Source organism: Arctopsyche grandis, chromosome 7, assembly GCF_051622035.1.
Source record: "Arctopsyche grandis isolate Sample6627 chromosome 7, ASM5162203v2, whole genome shotgun sequence".
NCBI lineage: Eukaryota > Metazoa > Arthropoda > Insecta > Trichoptera > Hydropsychidae > Arctopsyche > Arctopsyche grandis.
Genome location: NC_135361.1, coordinates 13,825,038 through 13,842,583, shown reverse-complemented (window position 1 = coordinate 13,842,583; position 17,546 = coordinate 13,825,038). Strand labels below are relative to the sequence as shown.

The following is a 17,546-nucleotide window of genomic DNA, read 5'->3' as shown; positions in this document are numbered from 1 at the left end:
TTATTATAAGGGTACTTGAAGAATTGAAATTAAAATTCTACATAAATACATACTACATTCTTTCAACACTAAATATTGCATATTGTTGACTAACGAAAATACGTAGTACTAGTAGCATTAAAATCCGAATACATCATAAAGAGTAAATATACATAGATTGAAGCTCAGCTTCATATACATACATACATATGTATATGAGCCGTTATATTTGAAAGTGGCGGAAATCCAATTTTCAGTTCAAAAAACACTACTTCTGTTCGACTTAATTCACAAATTTTTATCATTTATTTTCATTCGATATGTCCAGAATCTCGGAAAAGCAGAATAAACATAATACAAGCCCCCAGTTACGCCAATTTCAAATATAACGACTCATATGTATACCATAACTTTTCATTTTGCGATAAAAAATTTTTGAGCTAAAACGTTTCCCACGGATTAAAGACTAGCTTTCTTCTCTATATGTACATATGTAATAAATTAATCGAGAAGAGTATCCAAGGATATTTACCTTGAACTCTCTTAATATGAAGGTATTCCACGTAAGCATTGTAAACGAGATTCAATAAAAAGAAGGTCGCATGAAGCTTTCACACAAAGGAAAGCGCAAAACGAAACGAGGAACATAGTTTTACCATATAAGAGTATAAGCAAGAATCGTTATTGATTTCGATTTATCCATGGCAACGTATCGCTTAAATTTAAACTGCAAGAGAAGCAACTACATAACTCACGACGTGATTAAATTGTATATATTATAAATGAGAAGAAAAAAAAGCCATAAATATTCATACGGAAACGCCTATATGTACATATATGAGTAGACCCAATCTGTGTACAAATAAAACTAACTCGAGACACCCGCCTATTAAAATTGTACAAAATATATCTATACGCACGCGGAGAAGATCTTTGATCAAGATCTCTAGAAAGGCTATTTATTATAGCCGTAAATAAATCAGTTTCAAACTAGTGATAGCTTTACGATGAAAAATATTGGAATCGTTTCAGAAGGTGTCCCACCAAAGAACGCTACATATTTTGAATGTCGCTAATTATTTTTTAGGACTTTTTCAGTCCGAGAGCCATAAGCGGAAGCTGTGGTTCATCTCGAAAGAATGTTGCGTTAGGGTAACCATTTGGGTGGATCAGGTTCAGGGCGTGTGGCGCAATGTGGGCGAACGAACGGCACCAGCAGCAGCCCGCGACCTCGACTTCTTTATAAGGACTGGCCTGGTCTGTCGAGCCAAGTCTTACAGTCCACTAACAAACACACGACCAGGACACCTGATTCCCTGATCGGGCACAATATGCCAGAATTGCAAAGCAACTTCGATTACTAGAGTTGAATGAATGAGCAGCATGGACAAAACGCTTTATAATTGCTTGAATTTGCATATGCAATTGGATTTGACCTCTAATTACAACGATACGATGTCATGATCGAGCCGAGACAAAATGCACAAATACAGAAAGGATCCGTGAAGGGGAGCCTGTTGCCTGTAGAAGAGATGCGCTCAAGACGTGTCCTATTTTGGAGTTGTTTTGGCAACAAACACAATAAGTGAATTTACCAACGTGACGTCATACCTAAAACAATGACCAAACTTCCTGTTCGCTTATTAGCTTTTTTAATTAACTTATTAGCACTAACGTTGCGAGAAACATTTCAATCGAAGAAAGTTGATCTAATTTTCTCAAAGTCCGCATTCCATCTGGTCTCGGTTTTATGGGAAAATACCACTATAATTGAGTAACAAGTCAATTTTCCATCTCCCACTCTTCTTATCAGAATATTTTCCAACGAATCGAATAAGAACATAAAAAAGGACATGACTGATCCAAGTCGTATTACAAGTAATATTTAACGACCCAAAACTTTGGCGAATATTTTTAATTTTGATTATCAATATAGAACATTTTAAATTCAAATTCGACGACTTACCCTGAATGTGAATGTTGTTCGTTCAGCACCGGTCGATACGAAGGCTGTGTCACAGTGACGAGTTCTTCTCGAGTCATCCGACGTTCTTCGCGTCTCGGAGACAGGGGTGGCGGAATAGGGGGTGATCTGGAGAGGAGAGCCTCCCTTCTTTCGCGCCTCCTGAAGGATTCATTGGCCTCGGCGCTGAAGAGGCGATCGATAGGATCAGGAGGCGAGTCTCGATCCGAGTACCCGTTGAGGCCGAAGCCATCGATGGAGACGGGGGTGTCGTCGACTCGAGGACGAAGCGCCCTCCTGACGAGGCTGGGGCTCGAAAGGCCCGGCTGGGACTTGAGCATGGATGCTTCGGCCAGCGGTGATCCGTAGGTGAAGGGTCTCGAGTCCGGCCTGGCGTGGTAAGGGATGTCGGGTGCTGGCGTGCGCTCAGGCCGCTCGTTGTTGGCGCACTGATCGTGGCGACTCAACTCTGGCCCAGGCAATGCTTCCACGGTTCGCATCATGTCGCGAAGCAGTTCGTCCAATTCGCGACGACGAGCACTCGGAGAGGGTGATCCTTGTCTTCTTCCTGCCGAACTTATGCCCGAGTCCATAGAAGCACTCAGGGGACTCGTGCCACCTGGAGCACCACTACCACCAGCCGCACGGGCTGGTGGACACTTCACCACCGGCTCTGTATCCACTGTACGACGAGAGACGGTAGCGTATATGGGTCCTTCGCCTCCACTGCCGCTTCTCCTGATATCTCCTAGACCTGAAAAATTGTATACTGTCAGAAAAAACAATCCATGCTAAATGTCTATAGGTATATTATAAATCAAATTCTAAGGTGTGGAGATGTAAGCTCTCAAAAAAAAAAAAAAGAAGTCTGTATGCGACAAAAAAAATGTTTGTTTACATTTATTACTGGAAGAATGTGTCTTAGTATTATATATGTATTAGATCCATGTTTTTTATTCAAATAAAATTACAAAATTGACCAATTTATTTCGGTCCAATCTAGAGTATAGACTAGGGCCGACGAGAGGGGGGGGGGTAAAGTTCCAGGGCCTGAACTACTTGAAGGGCCCATGTCGGGATATCCGACTGGTCGATATTGATATTTTATATTATTATATATACATGTATTAATTTAATGATAAATGGTTATTATTTTTCGATCCACGCATTCTGTGTCCATGTGAAATTGTACCTGTTATATCATATTTTATTACTCAATTATTTTAAAAAATAGCAGCCAACCTATGTATAGGTATTTTTCTAATAGTTCTGATATGTTTTTCGCATATTAAAAATATGTCTATATGTAACATATATATTTTTTAGTTTGTCTGGGCCCGAAATTTTTTTTCCCAGGGCCCAGGATCCCTTTGGTATAGTATTATTTATTATTTGGTAAGTATAGTCAATCGTTTGCTAGCAGGTTCAAAAAGATGAGATCAATTGCTAGCAAGTAATTATCTATGTATTGAGTTCGGCAGTTTGATCACAAATAATTATTTATGTAATACTAGTTAGGCATAATTACTTGTGATCAAACTGTCTAACTAACATAAATAATTATTTGCTAGCAATTGATCTCATATTTAAAACTTGCTGGCAAACGATCGACTATACTCTAGAGCAGACCCATTTATTTAGTCCAAAGGTTCATTCAGACTAGAAAAACAAGCATGATAAACTAAAAAAAGCACCTAAGATCCTAGAAAGTATTCAATCAAATAATCCATTGGGGTATCGTTTTCTAAAGGCGCTCTTTTTAACCCTATTCTACTCCGTGAATTCAGGTTTCCGAGAAAAAAGGTTCAAATTTGATTCATTACAATTATCAATTCTTATCAACAATATAGCTCAGTGGTTAGCGTATAATGGGGTGTCATGGGATCAATTCCTGGCCCGGTGCTGCTGGCCAGACCTTGGATATACATAAGTATGTGACTCCAGGTCGATCGTTTCCTATCAGAGTTTGCCAGTTTATCTGATTTAATTGTTGAAGTGGTTCCAAACAAATTGACAACTTACCCTCATATTTGAATATAATTTCAAAATTTATAATAATAAAGTTACAAATTTATATAAAGTACATGTACATGTACAAATTTAGCCACATGTGTCGCCTTGGGGCAAAACCCAATGGCACCACGGTAAATATGAATTTAAAAAATATATATTTAAACGGCAAGATCAGTAAATTAAGTACAAATCTAGAATGATTTTGTGAAAACAATAAATTGAACTGTTGAACAAGTTAGCCTACATATACATATATAATAACGTGTATATATACAAATACATTAAAAATTTTACCGAGATATGCAAAACAAATTAGCATACTTTGCACCGACATTGAAAATCCGATTGTGCAAGCGGACAGTAAATAATTAAGAGCCATGACGATTGACAGATCGATTTCTCAGACGTCTAATCAACGAAATTCCTCGCCGTTTTAACGCGATCGAATTCAATCCGATCGTGAATTGAATTCTTGAAATTTTCTACGAAAAACGTTTAAAATATAAACCGAGGCCCTATTGTGAAGCGGCGGCGGCTCCGACCTTCAGGTGAGGTGACTATAATTTGCGGCTCCCCTCCCGGCACACCTGTCCGGCAATCTCGGAGATTTCCAAGAAATTTAACGTCGAATCTTCCATTTAAACAACCAGAGGAATACCGACGAGCTAAACCTTCGTTTGGCCGACAAAATCGGCAATAAATGTTGATCTCGAGGGGAGCGAGAAGGCCCGAAGCAAACAGCGGCCGACCCGCCTCTCCCCTGCTCGCTAAAAAGATAACACTATTTCGGACTCTCGTGTTCGTCTCGTTATACCCATGATAAGCCCTAGTTAATGCGAGATCGTGTCGACGTTGAAAGCCGACGGATTTGTTTCATTTTTTTTAAACTCTGTAAAAATGAAAACCCGTTCTGTAAAACCGCCGATCGAAAAAACCCGCAAAAGGAAATGAAAAAATGCAATGGCGTGAGCCAAAGTTTTCTAAACACATAAAATAAGGTCGTAAAATTTGAGTGGGCTGCTCTGCAATTTCTGATAGCAACTATCAAAAGAGATTGGCACTAAACCAGGTAGTTAACGAGTTACACTCGATTCAATTCTGTTGCATTGATTGTTTTTCATTCTATTTACAAAGTTATGGAATGGTTTAAGAGCCAATTTTAAAAGTCACGTTTCTAATTTGATTTTAAAATTATGTATCCCCCTTGAAATTTTATATTAAAATATCTGATTTATACCAAGCGAAAACTGGCAAAAAAATTATTACATAATCATAAGAGATTAACATCACAACTTCACCTACAAATAGCAATGCGTATTAAAATGATCAATCATCTCTTCTAATTTTTATAACCATCGGATTAATAGTAACAATAATTCAATCCCCAAAACTGAACAGACTGTATCCACCCAAAGAACGTAGACCAGATATTAATAAATTATTCTAGATTCAGTTTGGCCGCACAACCCACCACAACCGGTTTAAAGCGTTTAACATCCCAGAAGTTCGCAAAAAAAAACAACAACAACAAATAAATAAATAAAGTTTTCGATCTCGCATGCATCGCCAAGCACAAGCGACCGTGGGAGTGGAAAATGTCGCGAATATACGAGTGAACTTGCGGTCGACAATTAGAGACTCCTCTGTTCCAAATAGAAGTGTCGTAGGAAGTCATCGCATCGTCCAATTAGCGACCATAAACGTCCGAATTGGAGCGATCACAATTGATTAAGAATGAATTCTCCCCAATAGAGCACGCTCACGTCCAATAGTCATAAAAATAAACTTCGTTCTTACTAAGACACAGCTTCCTCACTCGATCAATATGAATATACATACATAACAGTACTAAACGCCTCCATAAACTTCAAACCAAAAACCACTAACCATTTTTTCTAAATATAAATAACACCGAAATTCCATATATAAAATGAATACTTCTAAAACAAAAATTTCATGATATATACAAAAATCCCAAGCTAAAAAGCAAGGTCTCGCATATGACTATAATGAAACGCAAGTATAATATATTGGAATCACAGATTAACACAATTCATCTGACCTCTAAACACACTACACATGTTAGCAGTAGGTTGCTCATAAATTAAAATGTCTTCGTTTGAAGTTGCAGTAAAAAAAATGCTTCAAAGTGTCACTGTATTCACTTAAAATATAACTGCATCTTATGTACTCGTAGATGAAAACAACAACACAAATATAACAAACTCTTTCAAGATGACGCGCTGCCAGATTGTTTCCCGCCAACATTTGAAGCGAAGGGACAGGAATCGGTGAGCCCTGAAACCCCGAGTGAGACTATACCAGCACCGACTGGACCAGCGCTGCGAATCCTTTCATTCAAGCGATGAATGAAAAAAGAAGAACCAAAGAAGAACCAGAGAGGAGAGGGAGAAGCGCGACAAGAGAGGAAACTGCGGGAACAAGAGGGACCCATGGTCAAAAATAGCCGCACCCGGGCAGCTAAAACGCCAGAGGCGTCCCCACAATCAGAAAACTAGCGACGCAACATCATGTATTTATTTATCAAAACAAATGTTAAGATAATATAAAACTGTTACAAAACCAACATCAAAACAGTTTCATAAATATCGCACAGAATAACTAGTAGTGTATTACTTAATTCATTGTTTATAAATAAAGTACATAATCGCGAATGAAGTACACCCACAAGAAGCTCCTACACGTCTGATCTGACCATGACAGGGTCAACCGGGAGTGCAGTACGTGCACGATTTCTAAAGGCCAACTTAGCTTCATATGAAAAGGTAAACTTTTAAACAGTGTGATTAACATTTAATTCTATAGAGGTAGATATATGCGATACAAACCTACAAGAATGAAGTGACACAGAAATAAAAAAAGGTAACCGCTAATGATACCAAAGTATCAGTCATCATGTCAAGGTCGAAATTTAACAAGCATCGCAGATATCCAAAATAAACCGTGAAGTGATTAGTCTTGGTTCGGTTGCGTTTGAACAAAATCTCCAGTACCCAAAACAAAGGTTAATGGATCGTAAAGCAGAAGAAGATGCTGGAATTAACCAACCATATGCACATTGTCGTGGGTGTGTTTCAAACGGGAGCAAGGTTTATTGATGAAGACTATGCACATGCGAAAAGGTACGTTATGCCAAGAAATGCACGTATGTATACATTAATTTATGAATGGGGTGTGAGCTCGACTCCACACCAATGGCCGACAATTAACACACCTTATTTATTTTGACTGGACGCGATGGTTACAAAATGGACGGCGAGAAGGTGAGGACCTTTATAAATAAATGTAGTTGGCGGAGACGCAACACGCTTTGGTGCCCTTTTTGGCTGGCGCCAACTTCAGCTAAACACACAAATAATCATTTTTCACCTGACACTGCTTTTTTTTTGCTCTACAAACAAGTTCACGGATAATAATTATAACTAAGTATACGATAAAAATAATATTTAATAACAAAGTCAACGTGCCAAAATCATACTTCTTATATCCTTATAAGGAAAAGAGACTATGGTAATTGACCGAACTAAAATATTTGATGATTCAGATTTCAAAGTAAAAGTATTGGAAACCTTGTGGGCTCATAGCCGTGCTTTTTTTTTAACTAACTTCGATTAATGTGTTTAGCCAGTGATGACGTATGGATGTGAAACCTGGACATTGAACGCCAAGAGTTGCACGATGCACTCAAAGAAGTTCAGAACACTGTATGCTTGGTATAACGAGGAAAGACAGGAAACGGAAAACGTGAGAAATGGATGAGAAGTAGGACAATGATAGTGGGTAGAGTCAAAAGATTGAAATGGCAATTGGGGGGGGGGGTCAAGTGGCTAGAAGAATGGACGAAAGATGGACAAAAAAATGCTGCAATGGTATCTAAGAGAATGCGAAATTGTAAAAAGAAGACTGCAGGGAAGATGGGTAGACGAAATTAGGAAAATGTGTGAGGTGAGATGGATGAGAGTTGCGCAAAACAGAGACGAATGGAAGCGTTTTGGAGAGGCCTTCATCATGGTGGATGGTGAATCGCTGTAAATGATGATGATGATGATGATAGACAACTACTATAAATCAGTTCAATCGATGTGATAGATATTTTTAAAAATTATCGATACATTTAATTTAAAATTTTACCTTTTATTTTTTGCTGAATTAGTCAATAAAATTTGTATGAAAAAAATTGGGTTTTGTGACCATAATTTCAACTAATGAACTTGGCATTTTTCATATTTATAAAGATTAGATGTAAACATATCATCCACGAATCTAATTTGCTACTTCATTTTGACAATTCTTGGCAAAGTTTATACGACTATAATACATACATATGAGCCGTTATATTTGAGAGTGGCGGAAGTCCAATTTTCAGTTCCAAATCACTATTTCTAAAAAATTCACTTCATCACTTATTCACAAATCACTTAATTCACAAATTGTTACCACTTATTTTAATTGGATATGGCCAGAATCTTGGAAAAACAGAATACACGTATTACAGGCCACTAGTATTTTTAAACATTGTTAAACGCAAAACATTATATTTAATGTTTTGCGAAATATTTCTCGAAATGAAGTATGCAAAGTGGACTTATGCCACTTTCAAATATAACGGCTCATGCATCAAATCATTTTATTTGACAACTTACCGTTTACGTCCTCCTCGTCGGAAGAATGGTTGTGTAGATGTTGCAAACTATCCCAACGAGATAAAACATCATCGACTGAAAGAACTCGTACGGCAGGTGTTGGAGCTGGAGATGGACGTCCACCAGCGACTTGTATTTCCACAGAACCATCCACTGGAAATTGGTCATCTGAAACAATAAGAATTCCGTGTTAAATCATTACAAAAACCACAACTCCTGATTAAAACAGCCACAAATTACAAGGAATTCATTACATTATAATCAATTTCTTACAATCATCACAACATGCAATAAAAACCGCAAAAACAATTCATTGTTTACCAGTATTTAGTATGTGTAATGTGAATGTCATACTTAAATTTTAATTGTAAATGTATTGAAACAAAACAACCAAAAAAATAGCTTTTGTGTCATCAATGTAAAACCGCAAATTTAAAAGAATTAATTTACAAATAACAATATACATATATAAAAAACACTCACCATTACAAGCATGATCAAGATCATTTTTGGTAAATATAATGGTGAAATCAGACACGGCACAAGTGTGAAATTGGCATGAAAATAGCAATCGCCTTTCGTTTTTATTCAAAGATGAATTAGACTGGGATGCTAAAGGTGGTGGGCGAGTATAGCATCGAAGCAGAACGTCTCCTCGAACAGCAACACCTCCTGCCGTTCCTCCGGAGCCAGCAGATCCTAAAGCGGCAGTGAATTGCCTTGCACCGACACCCAACGAGTACACATCTATAACAAAAAATTGACAGTAATAAACCTACTAAACCAATATCTATAAATTTAAACAATTTTAAACACTCACTCGAGGTATATATAGGCACAATGCCTTCGTATAATTTTAAAAATACATGAGACATCGGAGGTGCACCTACGACGGTCACATGGGTTAGCATAAGCGGAGAAGCGTTGACTTTTATACTACCAGCGAGAAGACCAGCAAAATACTCTACATATCTATAAATTTAAAAATAAAATTGATGATGAATACAAATATTGTAATACCTTAAAAAATTAAGATGAAATATCATACAGACCTTCTATGAGAAGGCGCAACATTGACAAAAGATGCCGAAGTATCCAAAAACCGACGCATTGCAAAACGATCGACAGCTTGTTCTTGTCGAGCACATATAGAACTATATTGAAGGAATGATGATACAGCTACTGTGAGACGCTCTCGATTACCGCTAAAATAAATAAAATGTATGAATATAAATTTACATAAATAATGAATGAACCGATGTATTATTTTGAACAAAAGAGACTTATATTACCAAGAGCGGAGAACTGCTATGTGATTTGGATTTTCAGCTAACCAATGTTCTACTTTTTTGCATAGAGAACAAAGTCCTTCCAGCGGAGGAGCAAGACCGCGCTTCCAAGACAAGTCGCATACACGGCCACCATGTTCCTGAACCACATCTTGTCGTCGTTCACTTAAATTAAATATCTAAAAAAAATTACAATTCATTAGTATGATAAAAAAATTATTTATTTATTACTTTTGAATGTAAGAAATTGATGGTTTGCATCCTAGCTAATTTAAATATTATCTTTATAAACAACAAAAGATACAATTTGATTAGCTTTATATCTTTCTACAAAAACAATTCAAAACAAATGAGTATTCTTTTAACAAATTCATAAATCTTTTTTGTTTAATGTAAAACAAATTTATAAAATTCATATGATTTGAATCCTTCATGTTGAATCTTATTGAAATTTGAAACCCTTATTATTAAATAAGGGTTTCAAATGATTGATTTTTCCTTATTATTGAGGTATAAAAAATTACCATATAGTTTTGTCCATGTTTTGTGTGTAACATTTGAGCAGCCTCTCTTTCGCGTGAGCTTTTGCCCGCATTCGTATTTCCCACTCCCGGTAACCATAATGCCAATATTCTTTCTGTAACATAGCTAAGTTCCATCTGTCCTTGATTTTGCATTTCGATTCGATTTCCTAATCTCCGGTTTTCACTCTCACCATCCTCCTGTAAAACAAAAAATAATTTTAATTCATGTTTGACAATCCATCAAAACACTAAAAATATAATGTGATCAAAGGAAATAAGTAAGTAGGACATAAATCTATTTAAATTAGAACATGTTTTTATTTTACAACTTTTGTCTAATTTTGATATATTTAGTTCGATGCTTATTTCAATAACCAAGGCCACTATTACAAATCTAGAAATGCGAAAATAAATTTACAGTAAAAATAAAAATAATGACAATCTTGATATTCTCGGCATAGATATTAATTTTAGCCTGATTTAAGCTCATCTAAATTTGTTTCAAGAGATTTCCAGACCATCCATTGTGTGACAATGTCTGATAAGGATTGTTTGAGAAGAGTTCGAAAGCACACAAGAAACCAACCGATGTTTACCGAAGACATTTTACTGGCCATGTGTTTGTCACAGGGAACACTCATAAGATTGCAATGGTACATTCCAATGCAATATTTACACATGTCCATGCCTTTTTGTCTGCTTTAAAATGCATTCGCATTGCCAGACTTTGTCTCAAGTTCACATTACTCTCGTTCCATTCACTCTCACCATAGCAAATTTCAAAAACAGAGTTCTTTGTGATAAATTAAATTGCAGAGCACACATAAAGATAACTACGTACATATTTACACGTACCACTATAGTAAAAGCATGAACCATAAAGAACATTGAGAAAAAAATAATGTGATGAACGCATACACAAGATATATCTTATCGTGTACCATTGAGAGTTAGAGATATATGAGTTTATATGGAGATGATGTAATTACTTTAAAATAGTGCGATATGATAATTTAATCATGTTACATTTTTAGAAAAATGAAATTCAACTGAAATATTCTAAAAGTTGATAATTTTTAAATTAAATTTACTAATTCTTCACAATCTTCTTTCGCCTAAAAATTATATGGTTAAAGAAAAAAGATAAAATCTATTATTTTGACTGATAAATAAATAATAATAATGAAATATGTATTTCAGGACACGAGTTTTTGATGATATAACAATAATAAACCCCCCCCCCCTCCATTACAATATTGCATATGAAAGTTGGGTACATATTGGTTATACGGGCGCATCCGAACATCTATTATACACACTTGCATGAATACATGCAAATACACGGTAGTTACATAAATAATCTCTAGGTGTTGCAAACAGTTTTAGTTAGGTGACAGTATAATTATAATAAACTTGTACAGCTCATCAACTCATATAAGGTTATTTAGCAGAGTTTGTGTGGCGTAATATAATACGGAAATAAGATTCATTTTATGAGATTCTCTCAGTAATTTAGACAATATTGGCTTCCACCAGAACATATGTATTTAAAGTGCATAGTCATATAATATAGTATGTACATATGTACATAAATTTATAATAAAATTATTTGGGAAATGCCTTTTCGATTTTTATCGACATTGTTCGATGTAACATTAATGACTGGTTGCGTACTATCACTTTACTCAAACTGTTCGCGACACCTAGGGGCCATTAATGTAAGTGTCGTGTATTTGTATGCATAGTGTAATTCTGTATACTCGATGCTCGGATGTGCCCGTATAACCAATAAACATCGAAAGCTATTCGGCTAAAAGGATCCAACCCACATAAATATACATATTTTTACCATTTTTTTGTAAAATTTATCTTATTAAGTCACCGCTTCATGAAAGTGAATTGAACAGTTGATTCATGAAATTGCGATCGCCAAAAATTTTACTACATATTTTGGATCCTTCTTGCAGAACTACGTCCATATATAAAGAGAAATTTCACTCTCAGTATCTGTCATCGATTTGGCGCCCCTACAATTTGGCAAACAGCCGGTCACCTCATTCGCCTATCTCTATATAATAACGAAAGCGACCTGTGCTTATTCAAATCGAAAAAGAACTACACAGACATTGCATACACACATATAATCCAAAAATTAAATTTCAGAAAAATCCGCCTTTCATATTCTTTCCTAAAGGAAGGGCTTTTATCTCACTACGCTGTATTCGATTCCCCTCAAAAAGTCTTGATCAATGTACTGAATTTACATGAACCGTTGGTTCGGTGATTATTCCGCACAAAGCGATCTTGCAGACGTCACTAAAACCTCGATCACGGAATATCTGGTACTGATTTTCGATTGATTGTGTGCGCGATCAAAATGTGCGAAATAATCCGTTTACCGAGCCGTTATATTATAAAGCGGCGGAAGTCCAATTTTCAGTTCCAAAAACACTATCTCTGTTTGACTTAATTCACAAATTGTTTATCACTTATTTTAATTCGATATGTACAGAACCTCGCAAAAGCAGAATATACGTATTACACAGGCCGCCAATATTTTTAAATATTGTAAAACGCAAAACATTATATTTAATAATGTTTTGCGAGATATGTATGTCTCGAAATGTAGAAAAGTGGAATTATGCCACTTTCAATTATAACTTCTAATATGTACCTACATACATACATATAATTTATTGGTCACTAATAATATGTACATAGGTACGTTTCAATGTACAGGTATCGTTTTTGTTTCATTGTAAACCTGTTCAAATACACATTCGTGAAAAAAAACACTGCACTGAAGTCTATCATTCAATCAATCGAAATATTCATTGATTACTTTGGAAAGTTCCCACTGGTGAGTCCATATAGCACAAGTTCGTACCTCGGTGAAGGCGTAGAGATGATGAGAGACACGCCACAGGGATAAGGCCAGTTCGAATAGGAGATGGGGCGCATCTCGATGGAAGGCCCCATTGAGGGGGGAAGCCCCGGCGAGGGCGCAGACCCCGTTGCGGCGCCCCATGTCGCGTGCGCCCCTCACCTCGCACAGAATGCACATGACGATGCAGTGGCAGAGATCCCTCCTGGCTAAATCTAGGAGGGGCGAGGCGTCGTATCCATGGAAACGCAGCATCCTCCCAACCCACCCACCCGCAGACGCACTGCAGCGGCGTCGCGTCTTTCCTCATGCGCACTAATGCCAAATCTTATAACTCGACCATTACAATATTTCACCGAAACTTACGCAACCAATTTTATCCAAGCGAAAATATAAATTACCACATTGGCCGGAAGTACTCGCATTTATAATACCAATTATAGGCGCTAACTCGTTCTATATATTATACATGTGCCAGTTTTTGCGTGTATATTTATATCCTTTTTTTTTTTGGTGCGAGAGACAGACTGTTCTGGTTCTAATTATGCAAATGAATTCTGCCTAATTTATTCGTATTCGTCCCCTGTTCTGCCGGTGCGGGCTGTTTCCATCAAAAAAATTTATACGTATGTACGAATGGTAATTAACATCATTTCATCAACGATTATAAGCGGGTTTGTGTATATACGCCATTTTGAATGCCAATAGATACGTACGTACATAAATATGTAGGCGGATATTTTTTTAGAGGCGCATCGATATTGATTCGAAAATAACCGCAAAACTGTAATTAATAACGTGAATTTAGTATTAATGGCAACATCGGATGTTTCGTTTGAGAGCACTATTCGTATATCGACTGGTGTATCGAAATTTGATATGAAACGTTGAAATTTATCATAACATTACATTTTATTTATAAAACCTTGAATCATACAGTATTCCCAAAAAAAAAAACGCTAATTTAAACGAAAGATTTTATTTAATTATCAACTATAATGTACGTAATTAAGTTATTCTCAAATATGTATAATGAATTCTTCGAGAATTTGTAAAAACTTCCTTAGGATATGTTTTATTCAAAGCCATAATTTTTAGACTTTGCACTAACACAGTTTCAATGTACATATACTAAAGGTGCAAATGCACAGAATCGTACGCAGCACTTGTTTTTAATTATATATCAATGTGTCGGCTGGTAGGATGATTATAAGAGAAAAAAATTGTTGGGAATCACTGATTTAAGGCGTTAAATAAAATTGATAATCTTTCGAATCAATAACCTTACGAATGGTAAGATAAGATGACAGAAAATACACAAAAAGGGCATTTGGAGAAGGGTATTTGAAGGACTTTATACAGCTATCGTCTTCAATAAAAAAAAAATATACTACGTATTACAGCAAGTCAACCATTTTTTTTTAATAAATAAATAAAAAAAATCGAATACGTTTCAGTATATAGAGAGCAAAAATTGATAGTAACAGAATAGTAAGTATGGGCTTGTATTTTACTGTTAAGTATTTTAGTCTATTTTTGTCAGTATTTATATAAATATGAAAGGTCAGTATTTATATTAAGTGGCCTATATTTATAGCAAACGGCCAATATCCATTGTTCAGTATACAAGCGGCCAGTGTAAATAATAAAAGGTCAGTACTTACATATATTAAATGGCATTAACTTACATTTATTTAAAAATAAATGGTCAGTAATAATGTTAAATGGTATGTATACTTACTTTATCTATGTACGTAGTAACAACAGATGAAGTTTTGCGATCATGCGAAAATTCGAACTCGAGATTTTGACTGATTCGAACTCAGAATCGATCACGGATCACGTTTTTATGATCTAGTTTTTGGTTGATTAGACAATTTCATCCAACAGGCATTGTTTTTGTTCTGACGAATGTACCTACGTCAGATTTTTACACTATCCATTTATTATTTATACTGACATTTAATCATAATACAGACCATTTTTTTAATAAAATACTTGCCGAAAACTGTTTTACATATATACTTACCAAAATTTATTAAAATACTGGCCATTTAATTTGTTGCCGTAAGTATGTATGTATGTACATATGTACATATATACATATGTATATTTACATCACCTAGTAATCCAGAATTTACGCGATTTTGCTTACACTTAAATACCGCGTAAATAGAATTCTTATATGTATATTACGTATAAGATCAAAATAAAACTAAATGCACATCCTATAAAACTCTCGATATATATATACGTACAGTGTATAATAATCTAATATATAATTTCGAAAAAGACTTTGTATATACCTATATAAACCTATATACATAATATAATAAAAGAAAAACCGCATATACACAAGGCGACCGCGAAAATTGTGGAAATTCTGCATTAATTAATTTTGTGTGTTATTATATAATTTCAGACAATAGAACTCTCCATAAAACGACAATGAACAGGATTAGCTTATTATCACTGTTTGCTTTGATGACAAATGACAATCAAGTACAAAATTTCAAGGTGACCCAGAATTTGAACACTCACCGAACGGCGCAAACTTGGAGTTCCTAAAGTGTTGGTAGAAGGCTCGGAACTCCTGGGACCGGTGAGGATCGGCGTTGCCATGTAGCTGTGTTGATGAGGTTGAGGATGAGAGGAAAGTGTCCTGGCCGGAGAGGTGTTGCGCAAGGTGGGCCATGAGGGGCCTTCACCTTCGCGCCACTGACGATGGATTTGCCAGCTCGTGTCTGAAAACCGCTCCCCCTCCTGCAAAAACAACAATTACCAATCAAAACGATTGACAACAGCTGAATAACACCTATACGTCGACTAATAATTTCCAAAAGTTTCGACGCACAATTGATTATTCTATGAGCCTAAAAATTATATTATTTGTAACTAACACGGAACACTCTGGATCGATTTTGCGCAATGTATGCTTAAATAAATAAAATCAAAGCTTCACTATTATTTATGTTAACAGTGTGTAAATTATATCTTCACTTGGGCGGTAATGCAAAATTCGCACATGTGATTAACATTATAAAAGAAATGTCAATATTTAGGCGGCGCCTGTGAACTCCGACTGACACTGTGTATTTTTGTTCGGCGTGAATAAGTCATACCAGCGTTTCTCAATTTAGAATGAATATATAAATATATGCATGATGGACCTTCAAGAAAATTTATAGCAAGACATATATAATATGTATGTAGATATACGTGCCTTTTAAGCGGGTATAAATAGAAACGTATGTATTTTGAGAAGACAAAAACTAAGAAACTACATACATATGTATATTCGACGTAGTTTTTTCGAAAGAGATCCTACGTGAAAAATATTTCCACAGTGGCTTCTGAATAAAATCATTTTGAAAAATGTCAAATGACAATGTCCCCTCTGAATATATGTATTACTAGTGATTTTACCCGGCTTCGCTCGGTATTTGTAATGTTAACAGCTTAAACATGGCTAATCTAATAGTAAGCATTCATTTGTTTTTTAATTAAATTTATTTGAATCGAGAAAAAATAATATTAAACGAAAATATATATTAGATACAAATACATTAAATTTTTACCGTAGGTTGCCACAAAGCGACACCTATGGTCAATCTTTGAACATAAATACTGCAGTGGCGTCGCTAGGGGTGGTGTCACCCAGTGCGGTAAAACAATTGTGTCTCTCCCCCACCCCTATCAACTTCCCCACGGAATTTCTCTTTTTTATATATATTTTTTTTAGTAAATTACATTTTTTATAAACTACAATTATCGTTTTTAAGGACCTCTCAATAAACGACCAATGCGAAGAAACGATAAAAAGGTGTTTTATATGTTTAAAACGTGTTTAGTCATCAGATATTCATCGACTGCAAGGATGGGAAAATTCCCAATTCTCTTCCGGGAAAAACGATTTCGATGAATTTTTCCACGTTCAATTCCTATTTTCTATTTTCCCGTTCTCCTCTTTTACATCTCTACTGACAAAACCGATCAATCGGGATGAAATGTGTGAAAGGACCCTGATATTCAGTCGATAGATCGAGAAATTTGAACAAAAGCCAATTATGGCTCATATTTGATGTTATAAATTTTTTGACGGATTTCGCGGTAGCTGTATAAATACAGAAAGCTGTACATGAATATACAGAAATTGCAATGAGCCGCGTAAGCTACGCAACTATCTTATAGCCGTACGTCCAACAAACTAGTGAGCACTCCTGATTAGTG

At 35.8% G+C, this 17,546-nt stretch overlaps 1 protein-coding gene across 2 annotated transcripts in view; it reads right to left on the bottom strand.

Moving 5' to 3' along the window:
- The window catches only part of by (focal adhesion protein tensin), an 87,373-nt gene that overhangs the window by 4,309 nt on the left and 65,518 nt on the right, over positions 1–17,546 (bottom strand). For both annotated transcript variants that reach the window (XM_077434434.1, XM_077434435.1), the window contains 8 exons: positions 15,858–16,079; positions 10,433–10,630; positions 9,912–10,087; positions 9,672–9,824; positions 9,440–9,591; positions 9,103–9,366; positions 8,620–8,787; positions 1,946–2,696 (listed from right to left, as the gene is read on the bottom strand). In XM_077434434.1, the coding sequence (XP_077290560.1) occupies positions 1,946–2,696; positions 8,620–8,787; positions 9,103–9,366; positions 9,440–9,591; positions 9,672–9,824; positions 9,912–10,087; positions 10,433–10,630; positions 15,858–16,079 (2,084 nt within the window). The remainder of the gene's footprint in view (positions 1–1,945; positions 2,697–8,619; positions 8,788–9,102; positions 9,367–9,439; positions 9,592–9,671; positions 9,825–9,911; positions 10,088–10,432; positions 10,631–15,857; positions 16,080–17,546) is intronic.